The sequence below is a fragment of the Lactuca serriola genome, chromosome 7, assembly GCF_051521515.1.
Source record: "Lactuca serriola cultivar US96UC23 chromosome 7, Lser_US96UC23_V15, whole genome shotgun sequence".
Taxonomy (NCBI): Eukaryota; Viridiplantae; Streptophyta; class Magnoliopsida; order Asterales; family Asteraceae; genus Lactuca; species Lactuca serriola.
The window spans coordinates 14067851-14084545 of NC_136414.1; the positions used below are offsets into that span (position 1 = coordinate 14067851).

General features: G+C 34.4%; 2 protein-coding genes across 2 annotated transcripts; one reads left to right on the forward strand and one right to left on the reverse strand.

The window, feature by feature from the left end:
- Positions 1–7724: 7724 nt before the first annotated feature.
- Positions 7725–11416, forward strand: LOC145062479 (replication factor C subunit 3-like). Its single transcript, XM_079010079.1, has 11 exons — positions 7725–8606; positions 8689–8799; positions 9028–9060; positions 9643–9814; positions 9966–10144; positions 10233–10369; positions 10474–10569; positions 10750–10819; positions 10896–10973; positions 11066–11135; positions 11302–11416. The coding sequence occupies exons 1-11, from the start codon at positions 7731–7733 to the stop codon at positions 11388–11390; spliced, it is 1911 nt and encodes a 636-aa protein (XP_078866205.1). The 5' UTR covers positions 7725–7730; the 3' UTR covers positions 11391–11416.
- Positions 11417–12108: 692 nt separating this feature from the next.
- LOC145062478 (protein transport protein SEC23 C-like) lies at positions 12109–15837 on the reverse strand. The gene is made up of 12 exons (XM_079010078.1): positions 15030–15837; positions 14754–14927; positions 14406–14567; positions 14140–14282; positions 13975–14050; positions 13693–13868; positions 13400–13481; positions 13232–13309; positions 12995–13156; positions 12660–12923; positions 12465–12569; positions 12109–12388 (listed from the first exon to the last, which is right to left on the reverse strand). The coding sequence occupies exons 1-12, from the start codon at positions 15765–15767 to the stop codon at positions 12245–12247; spliced, it is 2304 nt and encodes a 767-aa protein (XP_078866204.1). The 5' UTR covers positions 15768–15837; the 3' UTR covers positions 12109–12244.
- Positions 15838–16695: the final 858 nt, after the last annotated feature.

A 16695-nucleotide genomic window follows, 5' to 3' on the forward strand; every position in this document is an offset into this window, starting at 1 on the left:
TTGGACCGTTGACGTATTAAACCTTAGACTTAATTAAAAATAAATTAAAATTATTTATTCTTTTCCTATATAAATACCTATTATCTAAACAATTTTTTACACATACCTTCTCTTTTTCTCTCTATATAACCTCAATTATCTTCAAAAGAAATTATGGATCCTTTCGACTCGTCCGATGATTCCGATGACGATATATTCTTCAGGATGATGTATCATTATTACACTAACGACCTGCTACAACCAGACCCAGCCCCGCTGCTAACGAGACATGCGATGTTAAACAGAAATCGCGAGAAAGGACACGAACATCTATATCGCGATTACTTTGCGGATAATTGTGTATACGGGGCGAAAGACTTCAAAAGAAGATTTCGTTTGAGTAGGAATGTGTTCTTACGAATAGCCAACGCCTTGGAAAGCCGATATCGTTTCTTTACTATACTTTTATACAAAATAAATAAAAATGTACTACATGTTTCTTTTTAAATTTACAACATATGCAATATATTTTTAAAATGTAGTTAATTTATGTTTAGGTATGAATTTTTTTAATTGTGATATGATGCTAGAGGTAGACGAGGGTTTACAACGTTGCAGAAATGTGCTGCGGCCATTCGTTTGATGGCTATGGGGGAGTCCCGACACCATGAAGGACTATATGAGAATATCCGAAAGAACCGCAAGGGAGAGTTTGTATACATTGTCAAGGGGTGTTGTTAAAACATTTGGAGACGTGTATTTGCGGAAACCTTCGTTGCATGATTTGCAAAAATTATATGCGACGCATGAAGAATGCCATGGGTTTCCCAGAATGATCGGAAACATTGATTACACATACTGGAAATGGAAAAATTGTCCGGTAGCATGGAAAGGGCAATACGCAAGTGGTCATCACGGATCACCTTCGTTGGTTTTAGAGGTTGTTGCTTCTCAAGATTTATGGATTTGACATGTATTTTTTGGGGTTGCGGGTTCCAACAAGAACGTCAACGTTCTTGATCAGTTGTCAATATTTGACGATCTTTTGAATGGAAAGGTCCCGAATGCTCCTTTCACGGTGAATGGAAAACGAATACAAATATGCGTATTACCTTACAGATGGAATATATCCTCAGTATTCCACATTCGTGAAGACATTCCGCCACCCGGTTGAAGAACGAGACAAAATTTTTAAAAGAAGACAAGAAGGAGCACGTAAGGATGTGGAACGTGCTTTTGGAGTGCTGAAAGCGAAGTGACATATAGTCGAACATGCATCACGACCATTGGATTTAGAAACTCTATGATATATCATGTATGCATTTATCATAATGCATAACATGGTAGTAGAAGATAAATGGAGAAATATTGCACACTATATCCCAACGGAGCCCAGACATATTCAGTTTCAACCAGGAACAACAGAGTATTTGCATCGCGTTGTTGACATTCAGGACGCAAATAAACACAGACAACTTCGAAAAAACTTGACGTATTATATCTTCTATGGTAACAATAACGATAACGAATAGCGTTGTATTTTTTTTTTGAATTTGGATGCTATTTTTTTTGAATTTGGATGTTATGTGTAATTTAATTTCTATGTTAATTTTAATCTTTAAAAATTATTATATGTTATTTATAATTTTTAAACATTATGTTTTATTTATTATGTTATATTTAAAAAAATATTTGTCTAAATTAAAAAAAAGAAATTTGAAAAAAAATAAAAAATAAATTATAAAATGGAAAAAAGTTGGTGTTATAACAAGATACAACATGGTGACCATTTCCTCACTTGGTGTTATAACACCATTGATGATGTGGCATGTGATGTGGCACCAAAATAATGTTACATTTAGTTACACACAGCTAATGGTCTTAGCTGTATCATAAAAAAAAGTCGTTGAGATAATGCAAATTGAAAAAAGAATGGTCTCCACTATTTAATCTAGTTCTTTAGTAACATAAGGTCCTTGTTTGCAAAATGTATCAAAGAACATTTCAAAGTGTTTTGTGAAATGTTATATTTATATTCCATGTGTGTTTGTTTACTGTGATTGTTTTTCAAAACAACTTATTGATTTATTGACTTTTTGAAAAACAACGAGTAAAAAAAAGGTTTGTCAAACTCAAAAGTATTTTCAAAGGAAAATCTGCCAAAATGTCTCTAAAGTTTGACTCTAATAACATAAAAGTCATTCTTGATTTAATTTTAATTTTATTTTTATTTATTTTTGCTATTAAACCCAAAAAAACTGGTAAATACTTAATGTCGGTTGTCTGGGCAAATTGTAAACAAACAATCAATGATGACTTTTCTTTAGGGAAAATGACTTTAGAGGGTGACGAACTATCGGTTTTGTTCATATTTGGTCATTTTTTTTCCTTATACTCTATTTACCATTGAACTTGTTTTGATGTTCACAAAAACCATTGCAACCTGCTATTGAAGGTTTCCATAGACTTTATGAGCTCCTGCGGCTCGTGTAAGTAATAAACTAAACAAATTCCTTGTTGTGTTTGGAAGAAGTAAAACTAAATGAAACAAAAAAAAAAGGGAACAAGTTTCTTGCTAACAAAGTTAAACTAAATAGAAGCACCGGAATTACATTAACAAAGCAAACAACTACAACTATTTATACTAATTAAGATAGTATCATACTCAAACTCTAAATCTAAAAGACGAACTCAATAAAATAGAAACCTTATCAAACTCTAAAACAATCAAACACAACTTAAATATATAACTTTCCTAAAATGCCATTGCACTCATAAATCCGATTAACCCAACAATCACCCCCTTAATTGGATTAGTCACACTAGCCTCACTACAACGTTTAATCACTTTTTCAAACCATCTCGATTCTCAACCTTTCCCATCCATTCGACCACCACCTCGGTCACGTCCAAAGTCTACTCTTAATCCATTTGATTGTTGACAACACATGTAATATGTAACATGACATCCCGTTGGATATGTTCATTACCATATAGACTTTTCCCGGATTCACGACTCCTCTCCGGCTAGATCCAAAGCCATCCGATTTGAACTTCCACCGCCATAATGTTCACACACTGGTGTTTCTCCAATCTCTTCCTTTGTTTCGATTACCGTTCTTCAAAGAGGCATCTCCACCGACTAAGAAAACAAAGCCACCCACTCTACCGTTTTCTTTTAATCTGCCAAACGAACTGAATCCAAAGCTACCTACTTTGACGGATCCTTCCTACTCACTTTTCACGCACCTATGTCGGTATCCCCTTATCAGAAACAAACCGATATTTCTTCCTCGATAATCATTGTTGTCCGATTAATGTAGACACAACCCTTTGATTTTTCAGCCTTTTGATTTCAACTGATCAATGTCTTACTCTCTTTTTTGGAAACCAAGACTTAATAAAACTTGTTCCGAGAGCACTTTTCCACCGGACAACAAGACAAGATCACGACCACCTTTATCGTCTTCCGTCACCCGCAAAACGAACCGAATCAAAGTCACCCGTTTTGACGTCTTCTTGTCCGTTTATTTCGTGCCTCCGGTTAGTCTCTCTCTTCCTTAGAACAAGCCCGATCAAGAGAAACCGGGGCTGCTATTGAGATGCTTCAACTCGCGCTAAAAAACAATCCACACCCTTTTAAAGTTTAAACCGAACTCGGTTCCCGCTGCATATGCCCCGCAACAAAGGGCTACACTTTTCTTAAAACCGACTCTCAAACTGGCCGCCCTACGTCTTCACGAGCCCTAAGCTCTGATACCAAGTGTAAGTAATAAACTAAACAAATTCCTTGTTGTGTTTGGAAGAAACAAAACTAAATGAAACAGAAAAAAAAGGAACAAGTTTCTTGCTAACAAAGTTAAACTAAATAGAAGCAGCGAAATTACATTAACAAAACAAACGACTACAACTATTTATACTAATTAAGATAGTATCCTACTCAAACTCTAAATCTAAAAGATGAACTCAGTAAAATAGAAACCTTATCAAACTCTAAAACAATAAAACAAAACTTAAATATATAACCTTCCTAAAATGCCCCTGTGCTCATAAATCCGATTAACCCAACACTCGGATCATCTTCTCCGGCGAGCCTCCGATAAACATGAGTTTTCCGGCTATTTCAAACCCATAAACCTACAAAAACCATTGAAACCCACAAACCTATGGCAACTTTGAGTTTAAGTTCTAGGGTTTTATTCCCAAGAACAAGAACGAACTAAGAACACATACATTTCCAGATTTTCGATTTGGAACCCCACTGATTTCTTGTATGTTTTCCATGTACCAAGGGTTTATGGAATATTCATACATTCATAGTGTTCATATTTTTGCAGATTCAGATTTTTGCAAGGGTATCAATTTTCTTGTATATATGTTTTTTCAGATTTACATTCATAGTGTTCAGATGTGAAAAACAAGTTTAAGATACTCATAGTGCTCATCATTTCGCCGAAAAAATCATACATTCGTTGGAAAATTCATATTTTTGCCGAAAAACTCATATATTGGCCGGAAAATTCAACTTGACTGATTAAACCTACAATAGTCGATCATAACGGTTTTTATGAACATAAAACAAGTTTAATGGTAAATAGATTACAAAAAAAGTGACCACTGTGAAAAACTGATAGTTCGTTACTCTCCAAGGTTATTTTCCTTTTCCTTTAATAGGGTTAAAGTTTGAAGACTTTTTTGAAGATTTTTCTTTTTATATATACTAAATTAATTTTCAAAAACTCATACATATATTTATTAAAAAAGTGGAAACTTCCTCTATTGCCATTCTTTACACCCAAGTCACATTTTTACATCCAACATCTGGAAATTCAACAATAAAGGTATCATATGTCTAGGTGTGAGCACTTGGAAAATCGGACCAGACCGATCTGAGAGAAATTGGTGGACTTTTGACCGAACCTGTTGAGGCAGATCCATGTTTTCTGGTTCTTATACTCGTTGGACCGATATAACTTTAGGTACATATGGTACAACTCGTTGAAGCCCTACCGAAAATTAGTTTATCTATTATGACTGTAAGGGTGAGTATTTGGACCAGAACCGGACCAACTCTTGAACCGGACCTGTTGAGACTCACCATGTCCAAGTCCAAGTCAAGTTCCCGGTTCGGTCCGATCTAGAGGTCCAAATGTTCACCCCTAAATGTGACATAAAAATGCGCTCCATACGACAAATCAATAAAGTCCTCTTAAATTATATAGGATATCGATGATATCTTTAAGATTGTAGTGATTATATATAATTTAAGAGGACTTTGTTGATTTGCCGTATGAAACGTGTTTTTTAGGCCACATACTACTTTCATTATTGAATATTCGGGTTATGGGTGTAAAAAAGAAATGACTTTTTAGGTGTAAAAAATGACAATGGAGAGAGTTTTAACTTTTTTAGAAGTGACCAAATTAGGTTTAAGTTGTTCTACAACACATAACTTAAACTTCAATATGGTTAAATAGTTGCAAATAACATTATAAGAATAAATGAGTTATGTGTAAAGAATGACAATGAAGACATTTTTAACCTTTTTAGAAGTGACCAGATGAAATTCAAGTTGTTCTACAACACATAACTTAATTGCCAAAATGGTTAAATAGTTGCAAATAACGTTATAAGAGGTACAATATTTATAAAAATACATGCTAAAATGATATATAATTATGATTTTAGTTATGATATTTATTGAAAAGAATAATAGAAAAACCCAAAAATGATATATAAATTATAATTATTGTGTTTTTAATAAATAAAAATGAGTTTTCTTAGTGAAAGAGATGTAGATGATATATTTATTTTGAGTTTTTTTAATAAATAAATATGATTTTTTTTAAAATTAATTACTATATATAAATATAAAAAGAAAAAATTTCATAAAAATCATTAAACTTTAACTCTATTAACGAAAAAGCTATCAATGATTGTTTATTTACAATTTGACATTGAAAATTGTTGTTTATAGCTTCAAAAATTATATTTTAAAAAGTATGTAAAACTTTTTTACGAAAATCCTATTAGTTTTTTTTTTAACTATAATAAATTTTAAGCCAAACATTTTTTTTAACATATTTTGATTTATTAATTTTTGATACCACAAAAACTAATATATATATATATATATATATATATATATATATATATATATATATATATATATATATATCCATCAACCCACTTATCATATCTTATTATCTTCTTCTTCTTCTTCTTTTTGTCTCTTCTATGTTTCTATGTTTCTATCCCACCACATATGAAAACTAGTCTTTCTTATCTCTCCTAATTCCCTTAATTTTTTAATTATAAAATAAATAAAAACTAATTAAAAACATATAAAACCAATTTAGAAAATAATAAAAACATACAAAACTAATTAAAAAATATGAACACATTTTCGTATAATTATATTTTTTTCATAATGTACAATCAACCAATGTATGGACTACAAATGGTTGAGCAGCTACAGTTCTTATCCAATGTTTTCTTAATCCGTTCCTTGGTGGAACAGTCACCTTGGAGGTTGGACCCTTCAAACCCTTATTACAGAGACTTTTATGTATATAACCTAAACAAAAGCACAACTAAAATCATCAATTTAATTATAAGGGAATTATTGTCGGTAAAATTTTTATCAAAATTATTCTTTTATTAAATACAAAGTTTTTATAGGATTTAAAATATATTAGATCAAACAACGATATAAGGTCGTCCGGTATACCCAAGAGGTCAGAGGAAGACCTCTGTGGTCTAGTTGGCCATGAACCACGACGTGCACACCATCCTGGTGGCTCGTGGTCATGGTGGGGGAGAACGGAGGACCACGACCGGTGCCTCTCTCTCACACGTACAATCTTCTTCTTCTCCTTTTCTCTCTTTTCGTGGTCGTCATCGGTACACCGACACCAACACCGATTCGTGGTTTGTGATGGTCCTCGTGGTTCCGTTGTTCGGCCTCTGTAGAGCGGATGGTCTAATAGGGTTAAATTATTGTTTGTATGTGAAGGGTAAGCATTTAACATAAGTGTGTCGCAGGGGAGTTACTAAGTAGGTGCGTTACTGAGTCGAACCAACTCATGAGATACTCAAAATCAACGTGGCTCAAGTCAAGTCGACCTGCTGGAGTACATTATCAAGCCAAACTTGAGTATTGGAATACTCGGTTTGCGAAACTCGTGAGCGTAACCAAGAATTGATATAGTTATACTTCTACCATTTATTTTACTCATATTTATATATTATAGAATCGAATTGAGTCGAACTCATGAGCTTAATTACATTTCTATTGTAATTTAATATAGTTTTATTTTTTAATAGCTAATCGATTCGAGTCGTGCCGAACTTGAAAATCTAGATTACTTTTTCGAATACAAGCTTGAAACTAAAGCTTGAATCTGAGTTATATTTTTTTTAGCAGAGTTGGTTTCCAATTCTTAATTTAAGGTGTTGGAAAGAAGCCCATCTTTGGCATCAAAATTCAAAACCATGCCGGCTTAACCCCGTTTGGACACATTTATCCTTGACACAATGTCAAAAAGAAGAAGGTCGATCAAATTTAATCCCCAGCCTGTTTCCTTCTCAATCACAACATCGCTTTCATAACCCACATAAATCCTATCAAACCAACACTTTGTTATACACGTCCTAATTAACCCAATCGACGTCATCATCCCTTCCCACTCTATAAATCTCCCCACCCTTCCTTCTCTTTCGAAGTTTTGATACTTTATCAAACTTTTCCCATGAAAAGCCCCCACGTCTCCCCCGAACCCCCTAAATTTTTACCTGACGACCTCTCAAATGCGTCGCAAAACTCCTCTTCTCGTTCCTCCAAGTTCGCTTGGCCCGGAAAAGTCCCTCATTTCATGAAACAAAAAAAGACTTCGACCTTAACACGAGAAAGCCTCCAAGTCTTGGCCGCTGTAGAAGACAAAAAGTATTATAGCAGCCCTTATTACAAAGGGCTGCTAAATACTGAAAAGGTCCCCGGTACAAGTACAAGTCCCGAAGCAGAGATTAGTACTGCTACTGCTACCGCTACCGGTGTACCGCATGAGATCCAAAACTGGAACTTGTCTAGCCCTTATTATAAAGGGCTACTGTACACGGAAAAAGTTCCGGGTACAAGTACAAATCCGGAAGTAGAGAATATTGCTTCAGGTGGATCAACACATGATCTTCAGAGCTTGGACCCTTCAAGCCCTTATTACAGAGGGCTCCTGTACCGGGCTACTAGCCCGGATCGGGAGAGTCAAACGAGTTCAAGAACGAGTTTTTCGGTTAGGATGTCGGAATGGAGTGCATCTTGTTTTTCTTTTAAGACAAAAGATGAGAAAGATCCGACAATGATAAAAGTTTACTCTACCGAAAATTCGAATGAGGAGTCCTTGAGGGAGAGAGTATCAGAGCCGTCGTTATCGCCACCTACACCAGCGGCTATGGTGGTGCCACCATCATCGCCACCGTTGCCGCCGCCGGCCGCCAAAAAGATGGTTGTGAATGCAAAAGATACGAGTGAGTTGAAGGAGGAGAAGTATTTATGGGCGGATAGATACCGGCCGGTAGCTCTCAAGGATTTTATTTGCAATAAGGACAAAGCCATTGAGTTGCAACATACGGTAATTAAAATCACGTTGTTAGACGAATATGAATTAAGAAGAATGGCAAATTTGTGTCAATAATTTTGATTTGATTGTGTAGATAAATGAAGATGAGTGTCGCCACTTTATATTTGAAGGACAAGCGGGTGTTGGGAAAAGGACAATGATATGGGCTTTGCTTCGCGAAGCATATGGACCCGATAAAGTGCAGGTATTCTACCTGACACCACTTGAATCCGTCGCTAAATTGCTTATTTTCTATATTAATCAAACAATATAGCCGAATCAGTATGTGAATAGAATCGTCTATTATGGGAAAGTTATAGAAGATCACAAAAGTTAGAAATATTAGCGATGGATTTATTCTGTCGCTAAAAATGGACTAATAGTAAGAATGTTTATAAGTACTTACCATTTACTAATAACTTGGTTTCTGCAGGCACGAGATGAATGCAAAACGTTTAACTTGAAGGTATACTCTGAACTCTGAAATATGCCATAACTATTCATCTTCTAAATATCGACTGCTAGAAGAGAGGTGAGTGTAGAGGGTTCAAATGCAACCATGTTATTCAAATATATAGATAAAAATTAGGTGTGTCGAACAAAGTAACAAGTGGAAAGTTACTAGTTATTTCAAGATAAAAAAACAAAAGGAAATTATTATATATGACGATTATAACAAGTGGAAATATAGGGATTTATTAACTTTATTATAGAATTCAAAAAGCCAATTTGTTGGCTTCGAAAGTTGCTCGATATTACCTGGGAAAACGAAATTCTGGATCTGAAAGAATATATGGTCTAGTTACAATCTTAAAACATTTTAGAATATTCTTTTAAATAATTTATTATATATCTATTTTTAGCAGTTACTTAAATTCCAATGAGGTCAAACGAACTTAATTGGCTCTAATGCTTCCTTTTCTTTATTATTATCACCAAGGAAACATGCGCGTTATTACACAAATAATATACATACATATATGCATAATACATATATACATATACCATATACGTACATGTATATCTACTTTTGTTTGTGTATTTGCAGGGGGAAGACGTAAGCAGTATTATGGTGAATGTGAAGGAATCGTCTCAACATGTAGAAATAAACCTGTCTGAACTAAAAGGATTTGAGAAGCATGTCATCGTTGAACTCATCAAAGAGACAAATAACTTAACCAACAAAACGGGGCTACGATGCAGCAATGATAACTGTAGAGGTATAAAATAACTCATTATTTGGGTAAATCACAGAATATATATAGCAACATACTTTATTCTCACAATGAATACAGGCATCATACTTTATCTTTTACCCAAAAGTAGGTTGGTATTATGATGTGTAAGGAGTTTGAGTGGTTGGATTTGCAGCCATCATTTTGCATGAAGCAGACAAGCTGTCAACGGATGCATTGCTGTATATTAGATGGGTTATAGAGCGATATAGAGGATGTCATAAAATCTTCTTTTGTTGTCAAGATGCTTCAAAGCTTCAACCCCTTAAAAACATTTGCAAATTGGTCCAACTCCTTCCACCTTCTAATAAAGAGGTCATTCATTCATTCATTCAAAACTTTTTATATATATGTTTTTAAAATAGATTTTATATATATAACATTCATTCCTCTTTGTTTCCAGATTGTTCAAGTCCTGGAGTTCATAGCAAAAAACGAAGAAATAGAATTGCCAAATAAATTGGCTGAAAGAATAGCAGTTAGTTCCAAGAATAACTTGCGACAAGCTATTCGCTCCTTTGAAGCTACCTCACAAAATAAGTTCTGTTTCATTCATTCATTCACCTTATACATATTTTATACAGCATGTATTTGTGTGGATCCTTATGTGTTTTTGTTTTTGTTTTCTGATAATATATCTACAGTTCGCTTTTGGAGGAAGATCAAGTAATCTTGACTGGGTGGGAAGATGATATTGCAAATATTGCCAGAAGTATAGTAGAAAAGCAAAGCCCCAAACAGTAAGCTAATTAAGCAACTACATTATTAAACACATTTATCAACAAATTTTTAATATTTCTCATCTTTTTAATTTTTATATACAGAAAAAAAAAATCATTGTTATGCTTGTCACACGGGAGTAGTTGTTCTGTTCTGTATTGTACTGTTTGATTAACATGTTGAATCGATTATGTTAACAGGCTATATGACATTCGTCGAAAACTTCAAAATCTCATAGATCATAGTGTGCCACCTGAGTTCATCTTTGAAGTAAGAAATGATAAAACCTATAAATATACACGATTTTTCAACATTTAATATTTATAATACTCTCTCTATTTTGCAGACTCTAGCAGTTGAACTGAAGAAGAATGTTGAGGAGTCGATGCATAAGCAGATTGAAAAGACATATAAGGAATATAGCGTAAGAACTCTAATCTCATTTATTTTTTTTAATTGAAATTAAATGGAAACATAGGATAAATAAGTATATAACCATTTTATTGTTGTATTTAGGGAGCTGATAAACATAGACACGCAAATGATGAAAGGAAAAAGCTTATCCATCAATTCATGAGTATCGAAGGTATACCATTGATTGACTTCCTTAGTTATTTACCCACATTCTTTATTATTTATAAAAAAAATAAAATAACTAAAACAAATGAAACTACTATGTTATTTCTTGCATTTGTGCTTTTTTTCTGCTCTCGTACATTTTCATTAACATGTAAGTTTGTGTGTTATTTCAGAATTCATAGCAAAATTCATGAGCTGCTACAAAAATCATCTGGCTAAGAAGGCAATAGACATGACTGAAATAAAAGAAGAGACAACATGAATATAAGATACAACTGCAATAAAAAAAAAAACTAGAACACAACTTACATGTTGTGCTATAACTAATATACAGAATAAAATGGCAACTGAGAATGCCACCAGATCTACTGTTACTTGGTGAGCAAAATCCTTGCATAGCTGCAACTAAATCACCTGTATTTGCCATACAAGAATCCATATATATATTTTCGTATTGTTTTATTATTCAAGAAAATCAATAAAAGAAGGTTCTCATGTAATGTAAATCTTGTACTATGTTACAAATAAATTATGTGTGTTTGATCGTTGTTTCCAAAATCTTGCTGATTTTGAAGTTAAAGTAGTGAAACTGAAGCAAATCTGTGGGCATGTTTTTTCTTTTTTTTCTTTTCCCATTGCTAATGTTGTCTACATAAATGATGTAAACAAATATTTGAGAAAATGGAAGAAAAAATTAAATGAGAACAAAAATTGTAGAAAAAGTAAAAGACTTAATGGGAAAGCCGCCTCCTGTAACTTTTTCTATTAAGTCATTATTTTTGTATTAAATGTAGAATGGATAAATTATGTTTGTTTGTCTGAAGTGCTATAGAAGTAAGGACCGTTTCTTTTTTTTTTTTTGAACACTTTGAAAATGAGAAAATAACCATTTTACCCTTCTGTGTACAAGTGATGCTGAATTATATTTTGACTATTTAGTTGAGAATCGTTATAAACTGTAATTGGAAAAAAAGAAAAAGAAAAGCTTAAGGACCCTTTTTCTATTGGATAAAATTGTGATAAAAGTATATAACAATATAGTTAACTTAAATGAATAATCTTACAAAACTGGAGATCTAGTTGTAATGTATGGTGTTCTAAAATCTGAAGAACTTTTTATTGAACTGCCAAACGTTGAAGATGATCCAAAAAGACTTCAAAGCTGACATCATCAGTGAAAAGAATATCCCCACCAGGTACTAAAGGAGCATCTGAATGGTATGTAGCTGATGGATTTAGTTTTGCTAGCAAAAATCGAGCCTGCATATATTCCAATAATGCCCTTTGAAAAACAAAATAAGTTAATTTGCCCAAGTATTTACAGACTGAATTTAACCTGGGATCCATGTTGATCACAGATGACTAAACGAGGTACTGGAAATCTTTCCTTTACAATAGCCTCAGCATCACTAATAGGAGCTCTTAACAACTGGGCAAATGCCTGCAAACCAGTAACATGTTCCATGATTGATTGAGCTCTCAAAATAGGGTCCAAATTTGGGGAAATCCAAGGAAAAGAAACAGCATGTACCTCGTGTTCAGGCTCGTTCTGATACCCAGCTTTGCGCCATTGAGCAATCGTAGATCCATGAAATACAACGACAGTAAAATAGGAATCTAAAAGAAGGATTCTGTCAGGAGCGATGGATGCGACGTCTAAGAGAGCTGGTTCTGCTCCGCAATTGAAAGCGTAAGTGATTAACGAAGGTTGAATCATCACAACAGAATTCGCAACATCTTCTCGATTCATAACCATTCTGAAGTATGCGGTCTCATCCGGGCTGTTGTTGAAGACCTAAAACACAATCGAAGTCATCTCAACCTCCAAAACGAAGCCAATAAAACAGATTCAATATTCAAATATACCTGTACGAATTGAGAGCGTCGCAAATTGAATATAAACTGAGGAATTATCGATAAGCGTGGGGATAAAACGAATGAAGACGGGTTGTCTTTTTGATAGTCTCCAAAGTGAGAACAGAGATGTATCAGTGATTTATCAAGCCACCTTATAGGATCAAATTCCGCCTACATAATGATCGATAGTCACGTATTGATAATGCTCCAGATCACCGTAATCATCTATTTCATGATCATCATTACCTCGGTTTCCATCTTGAAAGAAACTTGGCGCGCCATTACTACCACAGCTGCTTCTTGGTCAAATCCCGCAATCAAATCCTGTAAATATAAAACCAGTTTCACCATTTTCAGTATAATAATCAATGTTTGTTCTAAATCTGATCATGGAAATTAACAAAACGAGCTTACCTGTATGCTTCCTTGCCCAGTGACCCATCTTCTAGATAGGGTTGTAGCTCTAAGCCTCATTTGTCCATTGCTATTTTGATAACTGCACCAAATTATCTACACCAAGTCAACAGAGTCCCAAATACCAACCCACTAGGCTTGTGTTTGTGTTTGTGTTTGTGTTTGTTACACCTAACAAGACTAGACAAGAAGGGCATTCATGTCTTTTTCATTGACAAGAGTCCTTGTTCAACCACTGTTATGTTTTCTCCAGTGTAACAAACAAACAAGAAAAATGAAGCAATAAATCTTACTATGTCAAAAATTGGAAATAAAACTGATTGTTGACTGCTTGACCAGCAACATCTGGGATCTCCTTCTTTGTAATATCAAATATTAAACATAAAGAAGTCGATTTATCAAGTCCACACATCTTCCAAGCAGTAGTACCCCCTTGACCTATTGTGGTATCAGCACATAAAGGTCCTTTCTACACAAACACAAAAACTAGTCAGCAACACGTCTGCCACATCAGCATACCAGTTGAACGGAAAAGTTGTAATTCCTGTTGAAGTTCATGAAATTACTATATTCACCTTTTCAAGTGATGCACATGGACCAAGAACACCCTGAATTTTTACATCCTTTGAGCAAGTTATCTCAAACATACCACTGCATAGTTGTTGAAAGCACATAAAGTAAGAATTGTATCTACATTTAATTAAAAAATATATATATTAAATGGAAAGAAAAAGCCTTACTTTGAGGATAGACCAAGATCATTATCTGTAGACTGAAAAACACGAACTAAAGAATCTTTAAAAACCGAATGCCCAAAACTTTCTGCTAACACAACAAGTCCTCCAGTTCTTTCAACTGCAATTTTAAGCTCAGCTACCCCAACCTAGAAACAATATACTTACATTTTCTTATACAAAATAGCAACATACATTTTTTAACACATAATAGTGATATATACTAACAAATAAAGTACATTGCCTATATTGGTAGAAAAATGAATCTTTACCTGATCAAGAGCACAAGCAAAGACATCAAGTACATGACCTTGATGCACGAGTTGCTTTGAGAGTCCTTCATATAACTTCACTGCTTTATGATAGAAAGGAGCAGAATCTTTATCTAGATCCTTGTGAGATCGAATAGGTTCAGACAAACTTTTTGAAACTATCTGAAGATTGGAATACAATAAAAATAAGATGCTAAAATCCAACATGTAAAACAAATTAACAAAAATAATGTTAATGAGTATTATGGCAAGTAATAGAAAGAAATGAAAGTAGGATGCTATAATAAACAAATCAATGGAAGTAGAAGTGGGTTGCTATTTCTTGCATTTAAAGACTAGAAAACTCACACATCCAGGCCCTTCGGATGAGGGCCCACCCAAAAAGGCCATAATTCTAGCACCACAACCAGGAACACATGCTCCCAGTAGATGAGCAGCCACAGTCAATGCAGTTCCAGTGCATCTTGCTGCCCTTTGATCTCCAGGAACTGGCCATGAATCTTTCTGAAGCTCATCCAATACCTGATAACATACATATCAACTTCAAATTTATCAATCGAAGCTCATTTCAAATGTTAAGTAATCAAAATTGGTGACAAATGAACATCAAGAACAGATATATACCGAATTGACAGCAAACTCGCACTCTGAAGCTGGTAATAAGAACCTTGAAACATTATCCTGCAAATGTCCATCTCTAGTTCCAGGACCACCGCCTGTAGCTGGTCTTGCTTTCTTCTGAAAGAAACCCATCTGCTCTAAAACCTGATCTTTACTGATCTCCTTGCTTCCATTAAACACATAAACCTTAGGGATTTTTTGGAAAAATCCCAACTCATGAACACAAACATACCTTCCAAAAGTAATCAAACCCACAAGTGAATTACCCGGAATCTGCCCAATCGCCCGTGCAAGCCCCGATCTCAGGAACCCAATTTCCTCCTCGATGATACAAGTATCCACCACAAATAAAAACACCTGAGAGGTAATCGGGGGAGAGGGTTTTTCATTCTGGAGTTCGTATTCAATTGTGGTGTACTGAGGGAAGAGTTCGGCTGGGAGATTGTCCTCGGTTATTGATTGGTAGTGGTGGGGGAAGTGATTGCGGTGGAGGCAGAAGGAGCAGATCCATATTTTGGTGGAGAAATCGACGATTGAAAATGGGTTGAGGACAGATCGGCAATTCCGGCAACGTAGAGGGGAGTAAGGGAGGAGAGGGGTGCTTTTGGGTAATGGTTTCAGCGGCGTGTAGATGGCGGAAATGGGGATGATGCATTGAGCGGCCTCATGTTTTGTACCGGGTATTACGTTCCATGGCATTCGCACGGCGTCTTGGGTTTCCAAATCCAAAAACTCTGTCATTTTTTATGAATCAATCGAATTGGCATGATCATTCACTGAAAATGTGAGGAATTGGAGTTGGGTTTTCTGATTATGGAATTGCTGATCAGTGAACTAAAGAGGATCCTGTATTCCTGTTACAATGGGGGGAAAGACCGGTGAATCAGTTTGGCTAAATCACAATTAGCCCCTTCAGTTTTAAACATTTTCTAAAACAGCCCTATCGCATTAACAACTTTTTAACCATATAAATTTCAAAGAAAATTACAAATTTAGCAAAAAATGCTAATTACTTTGTGGAAAATAGCTAAAAAAAAAACCAAAATTGCATTTTTAGCCATCAAAATCGCAGATTTATTAAACCCATCTGCGAACGTACAAGACGTGTTTTAGCCGCTTGTACGTTCGCTGATGGTTTTTTTTCGCTGTGTGTGTGTGTATATATATATATATATATATATATATATATATATATATATATATATATGTTGTTTCCAGGCTAAAATCGCAGATGGACTATGTCCATCTGCGATTTCCTCTCAATTTCACCTGTGATTTTGTGATTTTTTATTTTTATTTTTATTTCTATTTTGACTACGAAATTGATAAGGTTTGACTACAAAAAAAACTTATTATATATAAATTTTGTCAAAAAAATTATCAGTTTTATTGTTATTTCTTTGGAACATTTGTTTAAAACCTCTCTAAAAAATGAATGAATATTTGGTTTGCGTTGTAACCGGTGGGAGGTGGAAGGTTTTTGAAACAAATCTTGAATGCGTATGTCCACAGGAAGGTATTTTCTGAATTCGCTTTGTTATTTTCTGAGTATATTAGTTATAGTGAGTTTGTATCTTTAATGAGAAGGAAAACCGGTTTGTTAGACAAATATAAAATTATTCTTCGTTTCCATCATCCTGAATTGAATCATTATATAGCCATGATTGAA

Excerpts from the sequence above, each read along its gene's own strand:
- LOC145062479 (XM_079010079.1), top strand. The coding sequence starts at position 7,731 with ATGAAAAGCCCCCACGTCTCCCCCGAACCCCCTAAATTTTTACCTGAC. Across the intron at positions 9,815-9,965 it reads CAGCAATGATAACTGTAGAG|CCATCATTTTGCATGAAGCA; the intron begins GTATAAAATAAC and ends TTGGATTTGCAG. Across the intron at positions 10,370-10,473 it reads GAAGCTACCTCACAAAATAA|TTCGCTTTTGGAGGAAGATC; the intron begins GTTCTGTTTCAT and ends ATATATCTACAG.
- LOC145062478 (XM_079010078.1), bottom strand. The coding sequence starts at position 15,767 with ATGACAGAGTTTTTGGATTTGGAAACCCAAGACGCCGTGCGAATGCCA. Across the intron at positions 14,051-14,139 it reads GATCTTGGTCTATCCTCAAA|TGGTATGTTTGAGATAACTT; the intron begins GTAAGGCTTTTT and ends ACAACTATGCAG. Across the intron at positions 12,924-12,994 it reads GACGCTCTCAATTCGTACAG|GTCTTCAACAACAGCCCGGA; the intron begins GTATATTTGAAT and ends ATTGTGTTTTAG.